We start from the raw sequence: 26445 nt of genomic DNA on the forward strand, positions 1-26445 counted from the left end.
ACTTTGGGGCTGGTGAGACACTGGAACAAGTTGCCCAGTGAGGTTGTGGATGCCCCAAGCCTGGCAGTGTTCAAAGTGGAGCAACCTGGTCTAGCGGGAGGTGCCCCTGCCCACGGCAGGAAGGGTTGGGACTGGGTGATATTAAGGTCAATTCCAAGCCCACACGGTGAGGCTCTGGGGGACGGTGCTGTGCAGGGTCAGGAGTGGGGCTCGATGATCCTTTTCGCCCCTTCCGGCTCGGCATTTTCTGTGATTCTGCGATGTTTTCTCAGGCCTGCATTTCTCCTTCTCACACGGCAGCCTCCCAGCGGGGACTCCGTGGCTGCCAGCGCGCCGGTTGCCGTTCCCGGTAGCTCCGCCGGCAGTGCCCGAGCCGGGCCCGCGCCGCCGCCGGTTGCGGCCACGTTCCCCGCCCGTTCCCCGCCCGTTCCCCGCCCCGGAAGCGGCAGCCGGGCCCGCTCCGCCCCGCCATGGCCGCCCCCCGGCCGCGCTCCGCCCGCCCGCCGCGCTGAGCCCCCCGCTCCGGGAGCCCCGGGCGGTGCCGCCGCCATGGGCGCGCTGTTCCGCGGCGAGCCCGTGTGCCTGGCACAGCTCTTCCTGCAGAGCGGCTCGGCCTATGAGTGCCTCAGCGAGGTGGGCGAGCGCGGCCTGGCCGAGTTCCGAGACGTGAGTACCGGCGGGGCTCTTGGGGCAGCGCGGGGGGGACGGGGATCCTGAGGGGGCCGGCGTGAGGGCCGAGCCGGGCCCGGCGCCGCCGGCGGGAAGGTGTGGGTTTGGCCCGATGGGGCGGTGGAAACTGCTTCCATTCCCATCTTTTCCCGACTCCGACAGGCAGGTGTATGGCCCGTCCTTGTGTGGCATTCGCTTGAAAGCAGGATCAAAGAATTGTTAGGGTTGGGAAGGGTCTCTGGAGATCCCAGTCCAACCCCCTGCCGAGGCAGGGTCACCCAGAGCAGGTGACTCAGAATCCCGTCCGGGTGGGTGGGATGAGTGATGGGAAGTCAGTGTGGAGCCCCGGCCTCCCCGACGCTCTCGGGAGGAATGCTTTGGGATGGCTGTGTCCCATCTTTCTCATAGAAGTAGCTTAAACTTGGGGTTATTTGCAGCAGGATCCCATGGGAGAGCCCCTGCCCCGCCTTCAGCCTGAGTGTGTGTGCACTGCTAATGGATACATCTGCCCCACTGACAGACCGGCAGAGACACCTGCTCTGTGGGTTTATTGATCACAGGTTCCTGTTCCTGGAGGGGCAGTACACCTTGGAGGAAACTGCCTGCCTAACATAAGGTTGGGTTGGGCAATAATTAGCCTTGTCTCTGCGTTGTCTCATCATAATTATATGGTCTTTGCTTGCTGACTGAGACTTCAGAATTTCTTCCAAATATACACTAGAAATGTAGCTGGCAAAATCTTTGCAGAGAAAGCTGGGAGGACTTAAATTAACAGCTAGTTAGTAAATATGGCAGGGAGGAGGAGGCAGATCTGTAAGAATTATTACATGAGTGTATGTTTAATATTTTGATGATGTCATTCTAGTTACCTGATACATCATTTATTGTAGAAATAATGCATTAGTGGTTCTGATTTCATAGCTGGATAAGTAGTCATTTGCACATTGCACATTCATATTATGGGAATGTACGTAAAATGTAATAGTTCAAACAGACTGTGGAAAGGCATCACAACAAATTTGTAGAAATGTTTGTTAATAAACTTGTTAAACAATATTTTAAAACTGTAGAAATAAGATTAGGAATGTTTTTTTCCAGTAGATCTTGTTATTTTGTTGTTTGATTAAAACTACCCAATGGCATGGATAATTCTGCTTTAATAAAACCAGCTCTGCTATTTGAAGACTTTGTAATCTTTGTAGGTTTTTGTGCCTTCTCAGCAGAAAAGCACTTAGAGCACAGAGCTCATGCAAATTGTCTCCAGGAAGTTGCAGGAACAGCTGTGGTTTTTTAGAGGTGGTTACTATTTCAAATCCCTAATAAGCATTTTGTCCTTCTCCTTCAGCTTAACCCAAATGTAAGTGTATTTCAGAGAAAATATGTGAATGAAGTGAAGAAATGTGAAGAAATGGAAAGAATACTTGGTGAGCTTTATTTTCATGTCTGCCCTTTCTCACCTGTGGTATTACTAGAGTGGCACTACTGTCAGCTACGGGGTTTTTTTAACCTTCCCAGGTTTTGTGAGCTGTGAAATTTACTTACACCAAATATAGATTTGGTGGGGTTTTTTAAGCTCAGAAGTAAAGAACAGTTGTAATGTGTTGCTGATAAATAATTGAGGCCATTTCAGTACTGACTGCTTAAAACCCTGCTGGGAAAATGGAAGCTTTGCTGTAAGATATTCTCTGTTTTTTCATATTGTGTAACTCAATTCTGTTGATTTTCCAAGCACCCTCAAAAATACCTCAAGTTATTAATTGTGTTCTCATGGTAATTAATGAATAGAGAAGGGTATGCAGAGCGTTACAGCCAAGATGCAGATGTCTTCAGTGTATCCTGAGGAAAAGTTACAATTGAAGGATTCCTTTTATTGGAATCTCCCATCCAGAGGCATGTGCTGGTCATGCCAAACCATCCCAGCAGCTATTTTGGCAATCTCCCTGCCCAATGTGAGTTGCATTTGTTGTCAAGGTTGCTTAAGCCACTTTGTTTGAACACTTTTTATTCCAAACATGAGTCAGTGAGCAGCAAGTCTGTTTCTGGCAGAAAGGGAAAGAATTGCACGATTAGCAGAAAGTGGTATCATGCAGCAACAACGAGGTTCTGTGAAATGGTAAAAGCTTCTTAGAAAATACTTGTTGGGAAAGAGAAGCCTCTGAAGTTTGCTTGCTTCTGCAGACTTCCAAGACAGGAATAGTTAGCATGTTTTATCCCCACCACTCTTTGTTTTTGAAGACTTCTGTGCGTGCATTGTTGCTAAAATGAATGAATAAAATAGCCAGGGCCTGATGCTGCAGTGTGATCAGCACCATCAACAACAGCTGAAGGTCAACTATGCAGCACTCTAGGAAGTGTAGGCAATGCAGCTTCCTTTCTGATTCTATTTTTCTTCTCACTCCAGGGTATTTAGTACAAGAAATTAAAAAAGCAGATATTCCACTTCCTGAAGGAGATGTTGCTCCTCCTGCCCCCTTGCTGAAACACATTTTAGAAATCAAGGTAACTTCCACTAAACCAGATGCCAAAGTCTTAATTTCAGGCTTAATGACTTACTATCTTATTACTTATGACTTAAATTACCGGGGTGTGGTGGGGGGGCAGAAGTGGAAGATTTGTTTTTCTTTTTGTCTGATTCCTTGCTGCCACTGTTACTTCAAAGCCAGTGAGGTTTTGCTATTAGCACAAAATTCCTGTGAAAGGATCAAAGCAAACTCAGGAGGTGGGCAGTTATCCGTTGTATTTTGATGGATTGGCACATTATACTGTTCCAGGCAAATTATCTTTAGGTGTAGTCCCTCAGCCTCATTTATTGCTTTGGGACTTATCTAAGGCTCTTTGTGCATCCAAAATTTCCAGATGTGTGGGATTTTTACTTGCCCAAGGCTCTGCAGGTGCTGGTCACACAGCAAAACGTGGTGCTGTGTTCTCTGAATGCTTTTTCTGGTGTTGCATTTGATATAGAAGCTTGTAAAGCACAGATGTAATTTTGAATAACATTCTGTTTTGTTGTAATTCTGTTAAAAGAATAAATGGGGTATCTTCCACCCTGTGCTATCTGCAATTCTAATTCCAGGTCTGCTTTATTTTGACACAAATTAGGAGCGGAGCAGCAGACTGAACAGATGCCAGTGGAGGATCAAGTGTACTCAATACACAGCAGTCTTAGGCAGACCGAGGGATAAAACCTATGGAGCTTTAGTTAATTAAGAAATGGGAAACTCCTATCATTGTGTCAAATTAATATGTGCTGAAAATGAATCCTACTCTGTTTTCCAAAATCCTGTAACTGATTCTGTATCTTTACTCTGTGTCTTAGGAACAGCTGCAGAAGCTGGAAACAGAATTGAGGGAAGTAACTAAAAACAAAGAAAAATTGAGGAAAAACCTGCTTGAACTGACAGAATACAAGTACATGTTACAGATCACACAGAATTTTGTCAGGAGAACACCTGAGGTACTGCTTGGGGTGTTTGACAGGGATTGTTGTTGTGTGGCATTTTTGTGAGTTTCTCTGTTGAATAGTTTGCAAATGAAGGTGTAGTTGTGTTATTTTGGTGCCTAAGTCATGCTAAGAAATTTTCAGTGTAATTTTGAAGCACTGACTATAATTGCTAAGAGCAGTGCACTTGAGATCCCAGGATCTCTCTGTTGCCTGAATTGAACACGGAAACGAGTTTTGTATTTTTAACTAAACAATTTACTTAATTACCTTTTCTTCCTTAGAATAATAACGGAATGAGGTTTTTTTTTCCCCTGAAAGCTATGCATGTTCTTTCTTTTTATTTGCAAGTATGAATCCCATTTACATGGAAATTTTGAAGAATTCCAGTCTGTGGAAAATGAGCCGTTGGTGGATTACAACCGCACGCACAGATTGAGTGCCTCGCTGGGGTGGGTATGGCATGTGCTGTTTCAGAATTGCTTCGTGGGGGGCTGTAAAGAATGGGTTGTTCTCTTAAAAGATGGCCTGTAGTGATTTCAGACGTGCCAGTTTTAGACACGACAGGAGTCTGGCCCCAATGTACCTTTGTAACAAACCCAGATTATTTGAAGAGATAAACAGGACAGCGCCCAAAAAAGCTGTCACAAAGCTTCTATGAAACCAAGGACGTGTATAAAGGAAAATCTCTAAATCAGTACTTCCTTCTACTGTTTAAACTGTTTTTCTATGATAAACACACAGTGTTTTAATCACCTGGCAGTGTCAGTTGTAAATGTAACATTAACTGTGTTGCCTTTGAAATGTTGAATGGCTACTGCTGTCTATGGCATTGTTATGAGAGGGTATCGTGCCAAGGAAAAATAAGGAACCTCACTATCACATAAATAACCAGTTAGATGTATTGTAGTTGTGTGCTCAGGTCTGTACTCTGTTCATTTTGCAAATAAAAATTTTATACACAAACTGGTATTTTCTGTACCAGTTGCTTCCTGTTCAGGGTGATGCTTCCTTCCTTAGCCATGGCAGATATTAAATTATTTTGGTGATGTACTCTGAATTAAAAATTTTTTTTTCTTGTAAGTTTTATCTTATGTTCCAAATTTTTCCTTTTCCATAGATTCATATCTGGGTTAGTTCACATAGCAAAGATTGAAGCATTTGAAAAAATGCTGTGGAGAGTCTGTAAAGGCTATCCCTTTCTTACATATGCAGAGTTGGATAAGGCTCTGGAAGATCCAGATACAGTGAGTAAACATTGTAATGATCAGTTTATTTTGTTTGTACTTTTCATATGATTTGGAAGAATTGCTGCTCAGGTCTGTCTGCAGTGAATGGAAATGATTTCCCAGTGCTCTTGGAGGAAAAACTATTCTGAAGTATTAGAATTTGTAAGATTTTAAAATTTGAGGTTGTAGAAGTGGCAATTGATTTGTTGTGGCTCAGCTTGAGGAGGGCAGAACTTTATTGTGGAATAGTGGTGACTTTATGATTGGCCACCTTGATCAAAATACGTGGCATAAATGGCTGCTTGGATATTTATTAACTAGGTCTGTACAGTGCATTGCCTTTTAATGGCCATTTCACTTGTTCATTCAGTAGTTAAGACAGAGTCAAGTACAGCTAGTTCTCTGTGAAGTTTTTCCTGTGAACTTATAAAATTCATTTTTTATAAATCAGCAATTATGGCAGCCTAATCTGTCACTTTTTTTTCTCGCTTGGATTCTAATTTGTTACCTTTTAAAAAATACTCTTTTCTTAGTAAGAATTCTGACCTAGTAAAATACAATGTTTCTTTGATTTTCCCTGGAAACTTTTTCTGTTTTTTTCTAATATTGAAAAAAAGAGAGATATTGACACAGTTGAATTTTATTGTTTAATTTTCACTAAAGTGATAATGCTACTAACACAGCTTTTTGTTATTGTTCAGCTTTGTTATTTAGCTCTATAATTATGTCATGGTGGAGTTGCTGGTTAAAACAAACTTCATCAACTTTACTTCTTATGGTTTTTTAGGGTGAAACCACAAAGTGGGCTGTTTTTTTAGTGTCCTATTGGGGTGAACAAATTGGCCAAAAAGTTAAGAAGATTTGTGACTGGTAAGAAGTAAAACTAATATGTGTAATTTCTTCATACCTGGGTTATTTTCTAGTTGTTTTTTTTCCCTGCACCCCTTTCTTGTAAGTGTTGATTTTCAGACAAGGTTTTTGAAGTTAAATTTGTTCCTCCCCTTGTTGCATCCAGCTCTATAATTACGCAGTGTACAAATAAACATGTGAGTCATTTCTCTTGCAGTCTTTACTAAGTACAGCCGAAATACTTCCTCTGAGTTGAATCTGTTCTGTGGTTATTGAGTGGTGTGTTGCAGATTTGACTGTGGCAGGGGGTTGTGTGATGTGTTTTGGTGGAGTTTGGTCATTTAACACAAACCTGTGTTCCTGCAGCTATCGCTGTCACGTGTTCCCCTACCCAGACACCACTGAGGAGCGCCAGGCAGTGGTCGAAGGACTCAATGTTCGTATTCAGGATCTCGAAACAGTGAGTAGAGGACAGATTTCCTTTTGCTGGAGATGTTGCAGCATAGGAAATCCTTTGATGGATCACAGTGTTAAATACATGTTTCTAACATACATAAAGCTTTGGAGCTGATGTGACAGTAAGTTGTGTCCCTGGTCTCATGTTGCACGTATCTGTTAAACCTCACAGCATTTGGCATTGACTTCTGTTTTCAGCAGAGGTTTGCTTGCCCTCCTAAAACCATGCCTAGCACTGGACACGTACAAGGTGCTCTTGCTGTGGTCAGCACAACCACTGTCACATTCTCAGTGAAATCTTTGGTTTTTCTCAAACAAAGGTGCTGAATAAAACTGAGGAATACTTGCGCCAGGTCTTGTATAAAGCATCAGAATCTATCTATACTTGGGTTATCCAAGTGAAGAAGATGAAAGCCATTTACCACGTCCTCAACCTGTGCAGTTTCGATGTCACAAATAAATGTTTAATTGCTGAGGTTTGGTGTCCAGTGGCTGATCTCCAGAATTTGCGCCATGCGTTGGAGGAAGGCTCAGTAAGTCACCTGAATGCTCACTGATGTTAAAGCTTTTGTCTTGAACTAACTGTACAGATAAGGAAAGAAAATAACTATTAACAGTAGACTAAAAGTGGGCACAGGCAGATCTGGGCCTCTGTATAAAACAAATTTTTTATAAGAAGGGCCTTTATTTAGTGTTGTGTGTGGTGGGGTTTTTTTTCCTTGAATAACTGTTTTGTTGGACTTGAGTTCAGCTGGGCTCACAGTGCTGTTTGCAGTCATGGAGAATGTGCCAGTTCGTTTGTGTTGGTTTTTGTATTATAAGAGAGAATTTATAATAACAAATCTTTGTTTTATGATACTGACTGGTGAGTCTCATCTGATCCTTGATATGAAGTAAGAATTAGAACACTGTGCATAATAGTTTTAGAGGGGGCACAAAGGGATAAATGTTAAACTTGGGGCTTAATTTAGTGGTATTTTGGGATCAGTGAAATTGCTGATAGAGCAAATGTTTTCACTTTGATTAGATTAACAGAGTTCTTACACAAATGTATCTTCTGTGTGTAATTAGAGGAAGAGCGGAGCTACAATTTCCTCATTCATGAATACCATCCCAACAACACAACCTCCTCCAACTCTGATACGTACCAATAAATTCACCTCAGGGTTCCAGAGCATTGTTGATGCTTACGGAGTTGGAAGCTATGGGGAAGTTAATCCAGGTTGGTCCTTCTGAAAGCTGAGCTGAGCGCTGTGCTGTTGTTGCTGCTGAATTGGACACTGGCAAAGGCCAAATGGTGACAGTCATACTGCTTGTTGGTAGCTGTTTTGAAATTTTAGTACCTCATCAAAAGCACAAACAATGCTCCAAGCAGCAAGATGGGATTTGGTTTTGCTGAGTAATTTTAGCATGAAAGGTAGTGATTAAAGCTGTATAATATTTCTTTTATATGTTTTACTTTGGGTAAGGAAGATATTTAGGGGAAAAAAAAAAGAAAACTGGCAGTGGTTATTGATCTTACTGAAGTGTGGGGTTCATCACTTGAAAAATTCAGCTTGTTGTATAGCCCATTTAATATATACTTGTAGCTATGTCGATTGTCATTCTGCACAGCAGAATGTTCCTTATGATATAGACCTGAAATACCCACAGAATAAGAGCTGTGGTTGGGTTTTATTTCCTGGGCTCATATTGTTATCCTCAGAATTGTCAGCTACTGCTCAACTGTGAAGTTGTCATTGCTAACGGATACACAATAAACATTAAACAGTGTGGGGTAAAAGGTGTATGAGTAGGGGATGAAATGTCTTTCAAACTTAAAAACTTTGAGAGATTTAAGTATGGAATTGCTTGGAGATAATGCAGACAGAACATCATCTGTTGTGCTGTGCCTGAAATCTGTTGTGTTACCCTTGCAGCTCTCTATACCATCATCACTTTCCCCTTCTTGTTTGCGGTTATGTTTGGAGACTTCGGGCATGGGCTACTCATGTTCATATTTGCACTTCTGACGATAATGTATGAAAACCACCCTAGGTTAAAAAGAGCACAAGATGAGGTAAAAGGAATTACAAATTATTTACTTCCCATCCAGCCAGATCACTTGAATAGCCACTGTGTTTCTGAATAGTACTGGTTTTTGCATGTGTATTTAATTAGAGTTTTTTTCATTCTTTTAGGGTTTTCTGTGTTTAAAGCCGCCCTTGAGGCTAATGTAATACCTTAGTAATACTATTCACTTTCCTTGAAAGAGCAGAAATAATCAAGTTGTATCAAAGACTTAGAAAAAAATTAATTGATACTTTTAAGCTTGTCTTTCCTTCTGCCAGGACTACTCAGTGATGTGTTTTACAGAATGGCATTACAGTGACAACCTGAGGAGAAAAATAATTTTTCAAATTCCACCTCCTATTGTTTCTAGAAGGAGTTGCAGTTTGAAATTTATTAAACTTCACTTTAACTAATTTTTTAATCATATGGGTTGGAATGCAGGAACACCTGTGTCTCTCATTAGAATTGTATTTAATTAAGAATGGCTGCAAATGTGTAATTTCTTGTAAAGTAGTCCAAGGAAGGAAACGGCTTAGAAAGACACTTCCTTACTGTAAGGATGCCAGTGAGAAAAGTCTCGGTGTGTGTCATGGAAGCTCATATTCCTTAATGACTGTTCACAAAAAAATTTCGGTTTTTAGAAGTCTTTGTGTGTCCAAAAATGTGTTTCTCTTAGAAATGTGTAGCTAACCATTGCTCACATAACAGATGATAGTCTCTATTTTTTCTTTTTTTCCAATACTGACAGATAATGAAAATGTTATTTGAAGGCCGATACGTGATATTGTTAATGGGGCTGTTTTCTATATACACTGGATTGATCTATAATGACTGTTTTTCAAAGTCAATAAATATATTTGGATCTGGATGGAATGTTTCAGCAATGTTTGAACAGAAGGTTTGGAGGTGAGTAGCATATTTGCTGTACCATTAAACCAGAGATGTATTTCCTGCAGCAGTTTAACCCTTTTGTTCACATGTTTTAACTGTCCTGTTATGGTTTGTCTTTACGTTGATGTTTTAGTTTGTCTCCATTTAATATATTTTCCAGGTGTGTGTGTATGTATATATAAAGATTTTCAGAGGAATAGAAAACACAGGTCTAGTTTTGGAGGAATTTGTCCTAGGTCATGCTTCTGGAGTGAATAGCTGAGCAGCATTAGCATCTACTAAAATAAATCAGCTATTAATGAAGTAAATTAATTACCTTGCAATCATTAGTCTCTGCACAGCTTTTCATGATAGTAAAAAAAAATTGAAAAAAAATTTTAAAAAATAGTCTATGTGAATTGTCAAATCTAGTTTTTCTCAGAGTGGGATAACGTCATTGATTTGAGGTGTCATGGCCCTTTGGTATTTCAGTGTTCACAGCTTGCATCTCATGGTGCCTTACAAAACAGGATGTGGCTTAAAATAGTCAAGACCACTGGCTTTGGTTAAAATGCGAACGGGTTGTGTGTGCTAATTAAAAACTATATGAAAATAAAGTAGAAACTTCCCCAAATGCAAAAGGGAAAAAAGGTAGCAATTATTCTTTGGGTGTTTGACAGTCAATTTTATGCAAAAGCAAATTGTGAACTTTTAAAATGAAACTTTCAGTTCTAGGGGAATGTGGAATAAAATCCATAAACTTTCTTTTGAAAGATACTGTGAATTAAACCCAGATTGTGAGGTTCTAGGTGGTTTTTTTGCTATTGTTTTTATTAATCAGGATCTTTGCACTTAGCAATCCTTTTCTGAAGTGTGGCAGTGGGTGAGTTAGGTAAAGGAAAGCAGGAGCAGTGTCCTGCAGAACTGAAAGTATATGTTGTCATTATGTTTAAAGTGTCAAATGTGAGTATGTTTTTCTTTCACTGCAGCCCTGCGGATCTGAGAGCTAATCGATATTTAGCACTGGATCCAAATGTTTCTGGTGTATACAACGGAGTTTATCCCTTTGGAATTGACCCGGTTAGTTTTATTCTTTTTAATTATCCAGTTGTGATGATCAGTTTTTGTCCATTAGATTTTGGTATGTGTATATGTAAGATAAATCTTACTGTGGAAAAAAAACATTTCTGTTTGCATTCTCCATTCAACAAGACCTTTTCTTCTGACAAGTCAAAGATAGAACTATTTTTACAAAACTCAAATTTCAGTTGTGACCTCCATCTGAGTGAGAATTCTGGTCTCCAATAGAAAAAGGATACTGGTTTATTCCTTCCGTTATGGTGTTCTTTTAATGCTGGTTTGGTGTTTTCTTCTTCAGATATGGAATTTGGCAAGCAACCGTCTCACATTTTTGAATTCATTCAAAATGAAAATGTCTGTGATCTTTGGAGTGACTCACATGACTTTTGGAGTTGTATTGGGGCTGTTTAACCACTTGTAAGTACAAGAAGTTAAAATAATACTAACGTATTTTCTGTAAAGTCTGGAATTATAAGAGTTAATCTTGTAAGAGAAACTGGAATTATTTTTTGAAAACAGAATAATAGTAACGGTGAAAACTGTTCTTAAAAAAAGACGATAATGGACAGGTTTTCCTTCACAGGTGTAAGATGATGGTTCAGTATTATAGTAAAAAATCCCAAAACAAAATAATACAAGACTTCATTTCACTTGTTGGTAAATAAAGATCCATGTTTCTTACAGTCTTCATTTCCACTGAAATACTTGATTAAAATTTCACTGAATAAAATCAGCTTTGGATTGTAGTCTCAGTCTTGCTGTTTAACAGTGCTTTGTTTTATTGAAGTCATATTTGGGCCGTGTTGATCTTTCTTTGTAAAACTTATTTTTTATTTTTTCCCCCATTTTTATCTTTTAGGCATTTCAAGAAGACCTATAATATTTATTTGGTTTTTATTCCTGAACTTTTATTCATGTTGTGCATATTTGGCTACCTGGTGTTCATGATCTTCTTTAAATGGTTGGCATACTCTGCAGAGGACTCGACATCTGCCCCCAGCATTCTGATTCAATTTATTAACATGTTCCTGTTTCCTAGTGGTGAAACAAAGAGCTTCTTCAATGGCCAGGTGAGTAATGTTCTTCCAGGCTTTTGGAGATCCTGTGCTCCCTGTGCAGATAATAAAGGAACCAGGGATGGGTTTTCCTACTTTGGATTTTGTAATCTAATCTAATTTTTCCCCCCTCCTCAAACAGGTTCCTCTGCAGAAGTTTCTACTTAGTGTTGCTTTTCTTTGTGTTCCTGTTATGCTGCTTGGCAAACCACTTTATTTATATTGGTTGCACAGCGGAGGCCGAGGCATAAGAATGTACAGGGTAAGTACTGACAGGCACTCACACATTTCCTCAGTGTAGGAGAATTCAGCTGGTGGTGTAGTGCACAGAGTATGTCCTTACTGGATATTTTATAGAATGGGTTGGGCTGGGTTGGAAGGGAACTTAAAAGCTCATCTCATTCCACCCCCTGCCACGAGCAGGGACACCTTCCAATCCCAGGTTGCTCCAAGCCCCGTCCAGCCTGGCCTTGGACACTTCCAGGGATGGGGCAGTCACAGCTTCTCTGGGCAACCTGTGCCAGGGCCTCACCACCCTCACAGGGAAGAATTTCTTCTGTGTATCTAACCTAAACTTCAGTTTGACCCCATTACTCCTTGTGCTATCACTTCAGTTTCTGCTCAGTTTGGAAAGTTTTGGACTGAAATACATAATAGTACTTTGTTCCTATAAATCTTTTTGCCTTTGCCTGTGACTGACTGCTTTTAAGTAAATTTAAAAAAGGACAGTGGCAGCCTGCTTGAATAGACAATACATTCCCATTTTGTAGAGTGGCTACAAGCTTATCCGAAAAGAAAGTGAAGAAGAACTTTGTCTCCTGTCATGTCATGATGTTGAAGAAGGCAGCAATCATTCAGACAGTGGGCACAGAGAGGGCGATGCAGAGGAGGTAATGTTTTTACTTAATCTCTAGTTTCTGTGTTCTTAAAAACAAATTAGAAGGGGGCAGTCAATAGATAACCTGTACACTGCATGCTGAGAAGTTTTGAAGAAAATCAGCTGAGCCTTTACAAAGACCTTGATTCCCAACTGCAAGTTTATCTTTTCTTTTAATCTTTTAGCTGAACTTCGCAGATGTTTTTATGAATCAAGCAATTCATACCATTGAATACTGTCTGGGATGCATCTCTAACACAGCCTCATACCTGAGACTCTGGGCATTAAGTCTTGCCCATGCACGTAAGTGGGGGTGGGTTTTTTGATATTTTTGGGGTTTTTTTCCTACATTTGATTTTTAATGCTGTTAGGGGGAGGCTGGCCTGTTCAAGTGATAACTACTACGAAACACAGTTTTTCTTAATTAAAACCAAATCCCTATTTAAACTAATCATGATCTATGGAAGCCTCCAGACTAAAACTATGAATTTATGTAAAATATTGCTCTCTGATTTTGACACTGAGCTGTGTCTTCAAATATTTGAGGGGTTGGGGGCAGCTCTCTGGGGAGGTGGATTGCTTATAGATCCCGTGTTCAGCAGGTGCTATTATATTGTTTAAATGAGCTGGTCAGAGTGGCTCAGTGGGTGAATGTACTCAGTATCAATATTAATTATGACAACTTTTTTGTTTTTATTAAGAGTTGTCAGAAGTTCTGTGGCAGATGGTGATGAGAGTGGGTCTCCGTGTGGATACCAAGTATGGTGTCTTGCTGCTAATCCCTGTTCTGGCATTCTTTGCTGTGCTGACAGTTTTTATTCTGCTGGTCATGGAGGGCCTTTCTGCTTTTCTCCATGCTATACGACTTCACTGGTACGTTCATTCTTTTTCTGTATACCACCTTAGCATATACTGGCTTGTTTAAGAGGAATTTTTATGGCAAAATTTTAGGTGTTTTATTAAAAAGGGAACGTGTAAAATTCAGCAGCCTCATTGCTACTGCAATACATTTATGTAATTGCATTAAATAAATGGCTTATTAGTTGGATTTGATTGTTCCTCTGGAATATTTTCAGTAGATTCAAATATTATATTGGCTTATGATGCATTTTAACTTCAACCACATTCACAAAATATAAGTACATTTGATTTGTAGTATTGCAGCTTTTCATAATGTAGACTATTAGTAACTTGGATAAGCATTTTTAATTTCAGCCTGCTTATCTCTCTCTATGGTTTCAGTCTATTCACTTCTTTGGTTCAATGGAACATATATATCAGTGGGGCTGCCAACCCCTAAGTATTTTAATCCTTTCCTAGTCTTAATATCACAAGCTCTGGTTTTTGGAGTGGATTCAGAGCATGTTTAATTTGAAACCTGATGAAATTTACAGCTTAAACAAAGGCGTATGGTGTTCAAAGACAGGAGGCAGAGCTCCGTACATGACAGATTGTCCTCATGATATTGCATGTTTGCAAAACAATTAACTACAAGTCACTCAGAAACAAATTAGTAATCCAGAAGTAAGAAATGAGCCATTCCAGCCCAGTTTAGTGCGTGTAGGTCTCCTGAGAAACATGAAGTTAGCCTGGGACTATGGTGGGAAGGTTAAATAGCGGCACAGAAAACAAGTGAGAGGAGTGGAGTTGGTTTTGTTCAGCCTCTTGTGTTGCATAGTTGTGTCCCTTGGAAACTCATTGTGGATTCATGTACAGATTCTGGTTTTTTGTCTCGTTTCAGGGTGGAATTTCAGAACAAATTTTACTCCGGTGGAGGATACAAGTTTACACCTTTCTCTTTTAAGCACATGTCTTTACATTTTAATAAAGATGGTGCATTATAGTTTGGCTGCTGTCAGCAGAAATGTTTGGAATTGCCTGCAAATAACCACGTGATAGGATCTTGCCTATGAATGGTTTCTTGTGGAACAAAGTGGTTTTCACTGATTGCCTTATAATGCAGCCAAATAATTCTGTAAAACATACCTCCCATAGCAAGACATAGCAGATCTGGTGCGTCTTGTAAAATATATAAAATGTACATTTTTCTTGATAAATTAATGTTGTAAATTAATTTTATTCTTTAAAAAACCCAGTTGTTACTGCTTGTCCTGAAACCCATGTAGGCATTTTTTTTTGAGTCTCTTTATTTTCTTGAATGGTTATTTTTAAGTTATCTGAAAGACTTTTCATTATATTAAACATCCATTACTAATCGCATTTTTAACCCAGCTGCATCTTGTGCACTTTGGGAACCATTCAACAATGCAATAGAAGCAATATCTGTTTTCAGGATGTATTCGAGGATGATTATGAAGTGTAAATTTATATACACCAATGCAATGTGCTCTTTTTTGGCCATATTTAAAATTGCACTGGAAATGTTATCTATTCATTCTGGGTTCTTCCCGGAGTTACTACTTTAAGCTTTTGGAAGCCACACTGATATTTATATTTAATGTTCTGGAAGAAGGCAGGATTAGAAGTATTACTCCTCTTTTTTTTCCCCTGTAGTGAGGAATAACTTTTGCACATGGAATAAAGAATTGGCCTCGCTCCCTGTTTCTGTTTGGCTGTAAGGACACACACAGAGCTCTACCTGATGTTGTAGAACCTAATTTATAACGAACAGGTGGGCAGGGATCGTTTTATATTATTTTTGTATCGGTGTGAAAGTGGGGATGTTGCCATGATATTTTAACATCTGTGCCATACGAACAGCACAAATTAAATTTTGCACTTGTTTCATACGAATTCCCAATAAAGCCTCGTTTGCGCTGTGCCGAGCGGGCCCTGTGTTTGTCCGTAGCCCTTTCCCTGCCCCAGGCGGCGCTGAGGGGAACGAGCGGCTCTGAGGGGAACGAGCGGCGCGGAGGGGAACGAGCGGCTCTGAGGGGAACGAGCGGCGCGGAGGGGAACGAGCGGCGCGGAGGGGAACGAGCGGCTCTGAGGGGAACGAGCGGCTCTGAGGGGAACGAGCGGCCGTGGGGGGCGGCGGGCGCTGAGGGGAACGAGCGGCGCTGAGGGGAACGAGCGGCGCTGAGGGGCGGCCGGTGCCGCGGGCATCAACGCTCGTGAGGGGCGGCCCGTGCTGAGGGGAACCAGCGCTCGTGAGGGGCGACTGGCACTGAGGGGAACGAGTCGCTGTGACAGCCGGCCGGTGTTGAGGGGCACGGGCGGCCGCTGCCGAGAGGAAGGAGCGGCCGCGAGGGGCGGGCTCTGTACGGGAACACGGCAGCTCGAGGCGCCTCCTGAGGCGGGCGCGGAGCTTCCCGAAGCGGGCGCAAGGCGGGCAGCAGCCGTCGCTCCTCCCCGCACCGTTGCCGTGGCCACCGGGAGGCGTCGGGCCGGTTGCCGCCATGAGCCTGGACGACGTGCGGGTGCAGTGGCTGCGGGACCGAGCGCTCGCCCTGCTGGGTCTGAGCGACCCGGCGTCTTTCGAGGAGCTGCTGAGCCGCGGCGAGGAAGCGCGGCTGGTGCTGCGCTTCTTCGGCCTTGGCGCCGAGGGCAGCGAGGATACGAGCGGGGCGGGCTCGGCGCTGCTGCTGCTGCGGGCCGAGCGGCCCGGCCGGGACGGTGAGGAGTGGGTGGGAGAGGGTGCCGCTGCCCTGACCCGCTGAGCTCTCCCTAGGCACCGCCTGGTCCCAACTCCCTGTTTCCCCCTCCCTCAAACCCCTCTTTGTCCCATCTGCTGACTCGTAGCCCCATGACCGCTGTGTCTTTACCTCTTTTCCTGCCTCTCCATCCCTTGGTATGTGTCCTCCTGAACCCCTTCTATCCCACCGTTTTCTAGAATTTTGTCCCCTCTGTTTGTGCCTTGGTGGGATTTGCATCATCCCTCTGCAGAGTGTTATATCAGGCTTTCCTCCCATTTTGCATTTGTGCAGATGCAGGTGGCACGAATGAGCGTTTCTTTGTGGCTTTTAATGAAATTCCTGAAGAATTTGTGTCAAATTTTACTGTGTATTTTCTGAGAGACACCAAAGGTATGTGCCCTGAAGAACTGCAGCCTCAGCGTTTTCAGTTTTGCATTAAACAGCACTTCTCATTGTGAAGATATGATAGAGACTGGGATTCGGGATAGTGCACATCCAACTTACTTAACTGGGTAGGAAAACACTCAAAGCCAGGGATCAGGGATGTTTTGTCACTTGACAGCATTTCTGTGCAAGATTTTCCTCATCTGTCTGTAGAATAAGACTTCAAATCAAGGCCACTGTTCTTTTGAACAGAAAACCATTTTCTAACTATCAGGCTGGGTTGTAAAGACTTAGAACCAGATGATGACATGGAAGTATTTTTCTGACCTTTCTGAAAAAAGCATCTGCACTATTAAAACCAGCACGAGTTTTGAGCATGACTTGCACCAAACCTAGTAGTGTTTTATTGGAGTTTTAACTTATTATGAAAAGGACTTCATGATTTATACTTCCTGTATCAATTAATTAGATTTATACTATTTGTATACTGTTTAGAAAGAGTTGCTGTACCTAATGACCTGACTGAAGCTCATGAGATTCTTCCTCAAGTGATAAAGTCTGGTATGCTGACTGATGATACTCTCTTGATGCTAAAGAATGCCATCTCACAGGTAAATGAGTGACAGCTTTTATATATGGAGTCTTGAGTGTTTCTAGGAATGATTTGCCCATTTAATATTATATGGGCTATGCGTAAGAAATATTAATATTTAGTAAGTGACCTTCATATGAATGAAGTTTTTGTTAATCCTTATTTGATATTTTGTTTCTCCTTTTCTTTTCTCTCTGTGAAAATCATTTAAGACTGTGACACCAGACACCTTTACTTCTGTGCTCACAGACTTTCATAAAGACATGCTGGAGCTATTCCCCTGCAGAACCTGAGGCAGAGGGAATGATGCTAAGGAGGTGAAATGGAAGGAGACACACTTAAATTAAATTTGAGAACAATATCTAATGGTTAAGTGAATTGCTAGTAAGCTGACTTTTTTTTAATATGAGCCATCTAATCTATGGCACCTGTTTGAATCCTAGGAGTTTTCACCAGCTCTTTCGTATGGTCAGCAGCAGACTGAGAAAACTTCCTCTGATTCAGACAGTGAAAACACAGATTCTGAAGAAAGGAATTTGTCTAAGACTGAATCTGAAGAAAAGGAAGGACAGTCTGTGGCAGACTCTAGTGCTCTAATGAGGAATGAAACTCAGCTGGTTATACCAGGTGAAGTGAATGTTTTGCCTCTGCCAGCCCTGGTGATTAGTGCACATGGCAGTAGAACGAGGTTCACCTGAGAGTGGCTTTATGAAGAATAACAAATACAGTTTCTGGGGAAGCTCTAGATTTGATTAAAGCTGCTCTTTGCTGATACCAGTAGTGCTTTTCCCACCCTGAAGCATAGCAGGCAGCATGGAGAAATGGATGAAATCAGTGGTAAGTCTTTCAAACAGTTTGGAGTAAGAGTAGGAGAGGGGGTAGACATACCACTTCAGGGGATACAGCCCATAGCAGGGTACAGAATGTGTAGGTCAAACCAGACTTTCACCTATTGTTTAATGTCTCTTCCCTACCAGGGACTGCTGTCATGCCATGAAGGAGAGCGTAGTGGCCTACAATAGGCAGATTGATAATCTTCAGTAAAACCCTGTTCCTAATTTTTAATAGTTAGGGAGTGGGTTAAGACTTGAAAGCTGAGAGTTTTCCTGTATTCTAGGAATGTATATTTGTTTGCACTGTGTTAACTGTCAAAAAACTGAATCTATTTTGCCCTATTTTCAGAAAGGCAGAGCAGGTGCCAACAAGAGGGAAGGCAAAAGCCATTCCAGTGGTGCCACGTTACCAATGTTGCCAGAACAAGAGAGTTCATTCCCTTGCATTTTCTTCCAATAGGAGATCTTAAACTGGAGATGCCAACTATAAATCTAGATGGAGAAACGACTGTTCTCGCCACAGTTCCAGAAGTGGTTCAGTCTCTGAAAAGCTGTGCAGTGAGCTGGCAGAAGTTAATATCCAGAGTTCTGCAGGAACAACTGAAAAAGGTTCCCCAGGTAATGTTGCTTATAACAGCAAGATGCTTTTATTCCTGGAGACTTTGCTTAATTTCCCACAAGAACTGTGTTCATTTTTAATTCTTCTTCATATTTGGTTGTTGGAAAGCCATTCACTAGTTCTTGAAAAGTAGAACAAAAGTAGTGAGGACCTGTGTGTCTCTGGGAAGTAGAATATAAACAAAATATGAAGTAATTAGCTGCAGATCTTAGCTACACAGGATAATTGTGGAAAACTAAGGGACTTTTGTTATCTGCACTCTTCTAAAGAGCCATGAAGTACTAAAAGCTGCAGTGATTAATTTTTTTGTAAAATAGACAGCTATATTTTTTGCTTTTTTGCAAAAAAGTGATCTCAAACAAAAGAAAAAACTCTTATTTTCAGGTTTTGGTTTTTCAAACACATATGTAACTAATACCATTGAACATACTAAAGCCACCTGTGCAAGAGCCATAAGCTCAGGGATATACTCCCCATGAGCAGCTCCCTTCAGTGAGTGTAAAACTCTTTATTTCAAGGATCTTCTTTTGTCTGGCTTTTTGCACAGTTGAATCATGTCAAGTTTCTGTCAGCATAAAGTGTATTGAAAAGAAGGAACAAATATAATCCTGGCTATAAATTTTCACTCTTTCCTACTGGTAATTTAGATTTTTTTATTTGATTCCACATTACCTGTAGGGTAACAGTCCACTTGCAGAGATTGACCTCTGGCGTGAAAAGCATGCTACTTTAAGTGCTCTTACTGAACAGATAAAGCTTCCAGAGGTGCAAAAAGTCTTGGAAATATTACAGGAAGCTGAATCTGAGTTTACTGGAGATTTACAGATAGTCTTGAGTGACCTCAAAAAACATCACATGGAAGCTCAAGATAATGTTAAGTTTCTTTCAACTCTCGAACGCCATTTGAAGGTACCTGTCCTTGAGAAAATTTTGTGGAAGTTTGAACTCTAGTTACTTGAGTTTGGTTTCTCTGTTGATGTAATCACCTCTTGTTTATTTTTTCACTTTTTGTCAGCAATAAAGATACACTCTAGATTAACAAATTATATTTAATTTTAAAGAAGAGTTGCTTATTTTGTTTGAATACAGTGGTTCTAATGTTTGAAAGCCCAGAGCTGTGAGCACTTGGTTTGTAGTCCGACCTTGGGAGAATTTGATGGCATAGCTGATCTGGGGAAAACAAAACATTTCTCTACTCCATTTTTTTGGGTGGTTTCAACCACAAATTACAGCTGATGTTTCAAAGTTTAAATTGTATTAAAGATCATCCAAACTAAGAGTTGAGCCAAAATTTAAAATCAGGACCTAAAATCATTTGGAGCAAAAGATGCAGATTTGCACATTGTTAACCACATGTGTTATTTAGGCACCAGGATGTCTCCTTGTCCAGGTTATTTATTTAATAATCTCACAGACTTTCTTAACCTGGGGAATCTACAGAATAAATATTAGTTTATCGAATGTGAATTTGTATTGTTTTCATGACATCTTATCCACAATATGCATTTCATAGAATTTATCAACTGGCACTCTGGCTGATGTTATCTCGAATACAATCCCTTCCCTGCTGAATGCCCTGAGAATGGTGTGGATCATGTCTCGGCACTACAACAAGGATGAGCGCATGGTGCCCCTCCTGGAACGGATTTCATGGGAGATTTCCGCGAGGGTGCGCAAAGCTGTGGATCTGCAAACGCTGTTTAGGTAAGTGCTGGATTGCTCTTTAACTGGGCTGTATTTATTAAAAGCTTTCCTTGTCTTACACGAAGTGCAGTAGGTAATACTGCCACCAAATAGGTGTCAGCATTTTTCAACCGTCTGAAGTTGTATTAGAAGGTCAATTAAAAGTCAATTTATTTTGTAATTGCCATAAATTACTAAATCAGCCCTGAAGAAATAGGTGCTTGTCCTCTTGTCTTGAAAGGACATAAAACAATAAAACAAATAGAAATACAGTGGTAAAAAAGTGGCATAAATATAATCAAAATCAGTCATGAAATAATATCTCCTCTCAAAATCACATTGAAAATAACTTATAATTTTTCCTTAGATCTTGGATAATTAAAAGCTGCTTAACCAGGGTATATTATTCCAGTTGAGATACAATTTTTTTATCTATAGTATTTCTATCTATAATATCTTAATTGTGTTGATTTGATTAATAGAGAAGATATAGCTGCTGCAAAAATTAAAGTAACAGAAGCCAAAACCACTCTTGAACAATGGAAGAAATGTTATTTTACTACTTGTATCCAAGTTGAAGAATCAGGAAGTGAGAGATACTGGAAATTTGACGTGAAACGTTTATTTGAGAAAACTGATTATATGGCTTCAATATGTCAAGAGCTGCATGATGTTTTTCAGGTACTAATATAGACAATAAATAAAGAGATTGTGTAATCACTGTCTTCTTCTGTAGAGGAGAGTCTTTTGTGTTGTAGATGTTGACTTGTTAACAGCTTTTAGTTTTGTGCTTAAGACCTGAGTGGTGCCTCTGATTCCAGCAAATCTCTGTTTAATGCTGGAGATGGAATAATTCTTCCGCAGGTACTGGTTGGGGAAAGGTGCTACTATGTTCATGGCATGAACACAGAGACTTGCAGCAACTGTTTCACACATTTGTGATTTTCATGAGTTGCCAGCTTAATGAGATGAGTTAGATAAAATACCATTTATGTATACTAAAATATAAAATTTGGCCATCTGTGAATCTGTGTATTAATTGCAGAATAACATACGAATGGAGAGATGCTGTGCTTAGGCTAATTTAAGCCAGGGTAATTAGCAATATGGTCCATCAATAAACTGTATGTACAAACTGTGTGAAAATTGGAGTGAAAAGGACTAATAACTGAGTATTATCTGTTAAAAAACTGAAGTGCTGGGCCTGTAGATTGCTGTGGTTTTTTTCAGTGTCTTGTATTAAAATATTTGAAATTTAAATCACAGCACAAACTGATCATTCTCTGAGTGGTTGATATTTTTTAAAGGAAAAATTTAACAATAATGTGTTAAGTGGCAGAAAAAATACTAAAAAGAAAGCTTTATGGTATGATCTTCTGAATTAATAGGTCACTGAAGAGCTTTACAATATATTTATTCCTGAACTGACAACTGTGACAGAAAATCCAAAGGGTGTTGATAAACTATGGAGAGAAGTAAATATAATAATTAGTCCTATGGAAGACCTGACATTTGACCCTTTTAGCATGGAAAGTGCACATGACTGGGAATTAGTTATGGAAGAATTTAGAGAAGACCTTACAGTAAGTACCATATACTGTGATTCCCAAAAAATGGTAAAAATAAGCTCGACTACTATTATTAAAAAGTATTTTCATTCTGCCACCCTTTCTTGGTATTGCAGGATGACTTTCTAAGTGACGGGGTTTCTTTGCTTTCTTCCTTTGTTTAGGATATTGAAGAAAAGATGAAAAGATTTATTGATGAATCTTTTAAGACCCTTCGATCAGCAGAAACTGCTTTTGACATGCTGTTAAAGTACAAACAAATCCAGATTCGTGAAACTATTCGTAAGCAGCTCATGAAGAAGTTCAGTGATGTTTTGGAAAAATATTGTAAAGAGGTAATTCAGTTTAGGGATTTTTTTATTTAGTACATGAAGTTTTTTACCTGATGAAAATCATAAATCTGTATATGTCTAAATACCTGTGTGGTGTCATTTACTATCTAAAAGACTGAAAACTTTTATAAATAAATATGATAATTGCTCTCTTCTTTTTGGAGCCAATTGGAGAAATAGTCTGGTTAATTTGCTGAAATGGTTGTGCACATCTGTATACGTGAGACACTGTGTGGGAAGTGGAAGGTGCTCTGAATGCAGCAAGGCTTGTGGCTATTCCTGCACCTTGTAACCAGCAGCTCAACAGGAGACCTTCCTGAGAAAATGGATCTTTTATACCCTACAGCTTTCTTGTAGTGGACAAGTTCATGGTATGACCAAAATGTGTCAGAGATCAACTTTGGAAGGCAGAAATAATTCTGACATATAGAAGAAGCCTGTATGTCGGAAAGCTTTTCATGTCAGCTTTTTTCTTGATATTTCAAAGAACATTGAACTTAACAATAAAATGTAATCTTACAGAAAATGCTGCCATAATGGCAACTCCGTAAGATAGAGAAAGGTAGACAAAAGAATTATTTTTATACTGCCACTGGAATTAGCTTCAGAGCTTGTGCTGTGTCTCAGACAGTGATCATGGACAAGCAGTGGGAAAATGATTCTTTGTAATATTTTATTCTCTTCTAGGTTGAAATTGTTAAGCAAATCTTTGTTCAGAACCTCAAGGATCCACCTCTGTACAAGAACCATCCTCCAGTGGCTGGGGCAATAGCCTGGTCCCGATCCCTTTTCCGTCGGATCCAGCACACCATCGTTCGATTCCAAGAAGTAGAGGAGTTGCTTGCTACTGAACGTGGAAAGGAAGTATGTTGGTTCTTTTGGTACTTGATGAAGGAAGAAATACTTTTGTTACGCACTTCTAATGATGTGAAAGTGCTCTAATGTGAGGGGATGTCCCAAATCTTTGTGCACAGCAAGCCATGTTAGATGTGAAAACTGGATTGGAACCTTCCCACTGTTTCCCAGGGAGACAGTGATGAAATCAATTACATAATCCAAGAGCCCAAATTCTCCAGTGCCTGCATTAATGACAAGGCTTTCATTACTTGTTCTCTTATCTAATAAAAACCAGAAACCATGTTGAGATACCATATTAGGACAGGTTAGTTGAACATTTCTCGTGGTCTTTAAAATGAGTTCTACAGACTTGTCCTTTCTAGGTGAAGCACAAATATCTCCAAGTGGCCAAGAAAATGAAAGAGTATGAAGATCAAAAATACCGTCAGTGGAGAGAGAGGACAGAACACATGCTTCCATTGTTACTGAAAGATACTCTACTGACTGTTGTCACTGATGGGGCTGCAACACGTGTTAATCCAGAGACTTCTGAGCAGGTGAGAAGATGGTGTACCAGGCTTCTCTGAGGGGAAGAACTGAAACCTACATGATGGTCAGCGAGAATCTTCTGAGAGTAATATTTTAAACACAGATCTAGAAAAAGGTCTGAGCTCAGAATTGTTTGTGGTCCTTTATAAGACATAGTTCCTGAATCACTTGGCAAATCGTTGAATGTTGTTTCTATGTGTCTTGTTCTGAGCTGTAGTTCCTGTTAATTTTTAGGTTTTGGTACAACACTTTTGGGACATTGCTACAATACGTGGGACTGAAGTTAGATAGAGGCAGGTTTCCAGCAGAGATCTTACAGAATCCTGTTCCTACTAAACTTTTGTCTGACTCGGAATTTCCCCTGTGATTTCTGTTGTAACTGGTTGCAGCAGTGTGTAAACAGAGATGATTTGGTTTGTTTCTTGTAATCAATAACTGGAAAAGGGAGTTCTGTGTAATTTCTGATCCTAGAATGCTGACGCTGCTGTCAAATTTTAAAGGCATTTCCACAAGCTCTGAATGTCAGTCATTCTGATTTTTATCTGCTGCCATATCAAATGTCTCCAAAAGCTCACCTTTCCCTTGTAGTGTAACAGTTTGGTGCTCCTCTCCTTTCTGCTGCTCTTTGTTGTGTTGTAGAGGTCTCCAGCAGAGGAGCCTGTCACCACTAAGAAGAGTGTCTGCTTCACTCTGAATTTTTCTCCTGAAATCCAAGAGATTATCATTGAAACAAAGTACATGGAACAACTTGGGCTTCCAGTCCCAGAAATGGCAAGATATGTGTCATTACAGGAAGACAAATACCTTTGGTAAGGCTGAAACAGAGTATCTGCTCACATACAGGCTTATGGCAAGTGATTTCACTCCAAACTCGAAAGGGGCCTGAGTCATCAAATTTTGGAAATATGAGAGTCCTTAGTGACTTTTTTTTTAAAGGGTACAATTACTAACGGTCAAGTTGCACTGATAAGTTTTTCTCTGGCACTCTTTTCATCCTTTATGCTGCAGGACTGTTATACAAATTAACAACTCATCCAAATCTGAGAGAAAACAAGGAAAATAATTTGCAATGAATTGTTACTGCCATTTAGATTTCAGCTCATTTAAACTCACTACTGCTTTCTTCCTGTACAGCCTTGAATAAGTCAGTTGTGTCCAAATTATCACAGACATTTAGCACACAGATGTGCCAGTAAGTCTCTAACTGGATTTTAAAGTTCACCTGTTCAGTTCACTTGTGTGCTTCAAACTGGGGCTTTCTGAGCTGGCGCAGGAGAGGTTTATCCAACTGCTGTTGGAGCCATATGAAACTTTTCTTCTGTTTTCAGTGGGAAATGAGTTTTAATCAATACATATTCACTGGTTAGTTCTGCAAATTTTGCTTTATATGGAAATTTGAATAGAATGATGTAAGTTCTCTGCTCTTTGGTGGAGTTCAGGGCTGTTTTTCAAGAAAATAGTAATTTTTGTGCTTTGTTGTTTTGTGTTTCTTACATTCTTTAGGTACACAAGTAAACTGAAAGCCATGCTGGATCGCTATCACAAATTAATGGATATGATGAATGAAGCAGAAACCAAACTTCTTGATGACTATGTCCAAGAACTCTGGAAAATATTGAAAGCAGGACACAAAAGACTCACGTGGAAGTCTGTAGGTAATGGAGATACTATTTTTAAATGGCCTTAGACATTTATTTTTAGTTTAAAGTCTCCTCAGTTCTGCAGTCTATTTTTATGATTGCAGAACATATGATACATCCTATTGCCACAGGGGCAGAGTGGCAGGTTAGACAAACTCTGATCCAGGAGGGTATTTCTTGTGTTTTTATTATATTTAAAACACTGGAGGTGGTTAGAAACCTTTAGCTAAGAGCTGTAAGGGAGCAAGAGATGAAGGATTAGCTGAGAAAACATCTCATCTATGATTCTGCAGAACTGTGGTTCATTCTTAGAGATAAAACGCATCTGGTTGTGGCAATTTTGATGCATTGGTGAAATACTTGTTAAAAGAGAAAAAACCCAAATGATTGTGATTTATTTCAAGGTATTGGTGAATTTATTGTCCAGTGTACACAAACCATTGGGAAGTTTGAGTTACTCGTCCTTCAGATCCATAATATTTCTAAAGACATAAGCAGCAAACTTCGGTCCATAGAATCAACAAATCTCTTTAAGTTTCCATGTTCAAAAAATGGTGACAAACTTCCTGGTAAGTCTTTATACTTTCATTTCCAAGCTCTATGGTGTTTTATTTTTCTTTATCTCCCACTTTGGTGTTTTAGTTGCTAAGATGAACCCTTTTAATTGTTACCAAAACTGGTTATAGTAGTAATTCAGGGCATAACAGAGGATGGAACTGGTTTCCTCAGATGGAAATGGCAGTGAGCTGGTTGTCTGCCAGATCTCTCTGTTGCTTGAGTGGCTGATGGATCAAATTTCTTTCAACACTTCATAGTTGTAAAAAGGTCGCTATTAAATAATTGAATCCCCATAAAATCCATATTTCAGAGGGCTGAAATATTAATTCATTAATAAGTGAAGATATTTTTATCATTATATGAGATCAATTTCATGTTTGCAAATAAAGTCCAGGTAAATATTGCAGTGTATAAAACTGCTAGATCTTTTGCAGTTAATAATGCTATTTTTTTGTATCTGTTGCAGGAGCAAAAGAATTTTTTGACTATGTTAAATGTGAACAAGTAAAAGATGTGGAACACATGGTTAGAAAGTATTCTGCAATTCCACAACTGCTAATAGAAGTAGAAGGACGAGTTGCCAATACAAACAGTGGCAAATCTCCAAAATTAGCTTCCTATTATGCATACTGGGAACATAGGATTTATCAGGTGTTGACACAGTTAATTGTGAAGTAA

At 40.0% G+C, this 26445-nt stretch overlaps 2 protein-coding genes across 3 annotated transcripts in view; both read left to right on the forward strand.

Moving 5' to 3' along the window:
* The first annotated feature begins 489 nt into the window (after positions 1–489).
* On the forward strand, positions 490–15359 carry ATP6V0A2 (ATPase H+ transporting V0 subunit a2). 2 transcript variants are annotated; one of them, XM_048323013.1, is made up of 21 exons: positions 596–666; positions 1107–1285; positions 2015–2093; positions 3071–3168; positions 3986–4123; positions 4460–4560; positions 5229–5355; positions 6125–6207; positions 6553–6646; positions 6963–7175; positions 7714–7864; positions 8562–8701; positions 9443–9600; positions 10554–10644; positions 10943–11061; positions 11504–11714; positions 11842–11961; positions 12470–12589; positions 12762–12879; positions 13278–13449; positions 14318–15359. In XM_048323013.1, exons 3-21 carry the CDS (start codon positions 2078–2080, stop codon positions 14418–14420), a joined length of 2373 nt encoding a protein of 790 aa, XP_048178970.1. In that variant the 5' UTR covers positions 596–666; positions 1107–1285; positions 2015–2077; the 3' UTR covers positions 14421–15359. The 2 variants fall into 2 exon arrangements, with proteins under 2 accessions (XP_048178968.1, XP_048178970.1); XM_048323011.1 differs by lacking the exon at positions 1107–1285 and having other exon boundaries at positions 490–666.
* Positions 15360–15922: 563 nt separating this feature from the next.
* Positions 15923–26445, forward strand: part of DNAH10 (dynein axonemal heavy chain 10) — a 51646-nt gene continuing 41123 nt past the window's right edge. Inside the window, exons 1-16 of the mRNA XM_048323174.1 lie at positions 15923–16152; positions 16464–16562; positions 17052–17167; positions 17592–17775; positions 18442–18599; positions 19279–19509; positions 20114–20304; positions 20766–20964; positions 21672–21866; positions 22016–22186; positions 22871–23047; positions 23404–23577; positions 24209–24378; positions 25073–25224; positions 25614–25778; positions 26234–26441. Of these exons, the coding sequence (XP_048179131.1) occupies positions 15936–16152; positions 16464–16562; positions 17052–17167; positions 17592–17775; positions 18442–18599; positions 19279–19509; positions 20114–20304; positions 20766–20964; positions 21672–21866; positions 22016–22186; positions 22871–23047; positions 23404–23577; positions 24209–24378; positions 25073–25224; positions 25614–25778; positions 26234–26441 (2807 nt within the window). The 5' untranslated portion in view covers positions 15923–15935. The remainder of the gene's footprint in view (positions 16153–16463; positions 16563–17051; positions 17168–17591; positions 17776–18441; positions 18600–19278; positions 19510–20113; positions 20305–20765; positions 20965–21671; positions 21867–22015; positions 22187–22870; positions 23048–23403; positions 23578–24208; positions 24379–25072; positions 25225–25613; positions 25779–26233; positions 26442–26445) is intronic.

This window comes from Corvus hawaiiensis, chromosome 18 (assembly GCF_020740725.1).
Source record: "Corvus hawaiiensis isolate bCorHaw1 chromosome 18, bCorHaw1.pri.cur, whole genome shotgun sequence".
Taxonomy (NCBI): domain Eukaryota; kingdom Metazoa; phylum Chordata; class Aves; order Passeriformes; family Corvidae; genus Corvus; species Corvus hawaiiensis.

Bases quoted from the DNA above. Each gene is read 5' to 3' on its own strand.
- ATP6V0A2 (XM_048323011.1), top strand. From the start codon at position 550: ATGGGCGCGCTGTTCCGCGGCGAGCCCGTGTGCCTGGCACAGCTCTTC. The intron at 2,094-3,070 runs GTGAGCTTTATT...TTCTCACTCCAG, and splicing joins AGAAATGGAAAGAATACTTG to GGTATTTAGTACAAGAAATT. The intron at 7,865-8,561 runs GTTGGTCCTTCT...TTACCCTTGCAG, and splicing joins CTATGGGGAAGTTAATCCAG to CTCTCTATACCATCATCACT.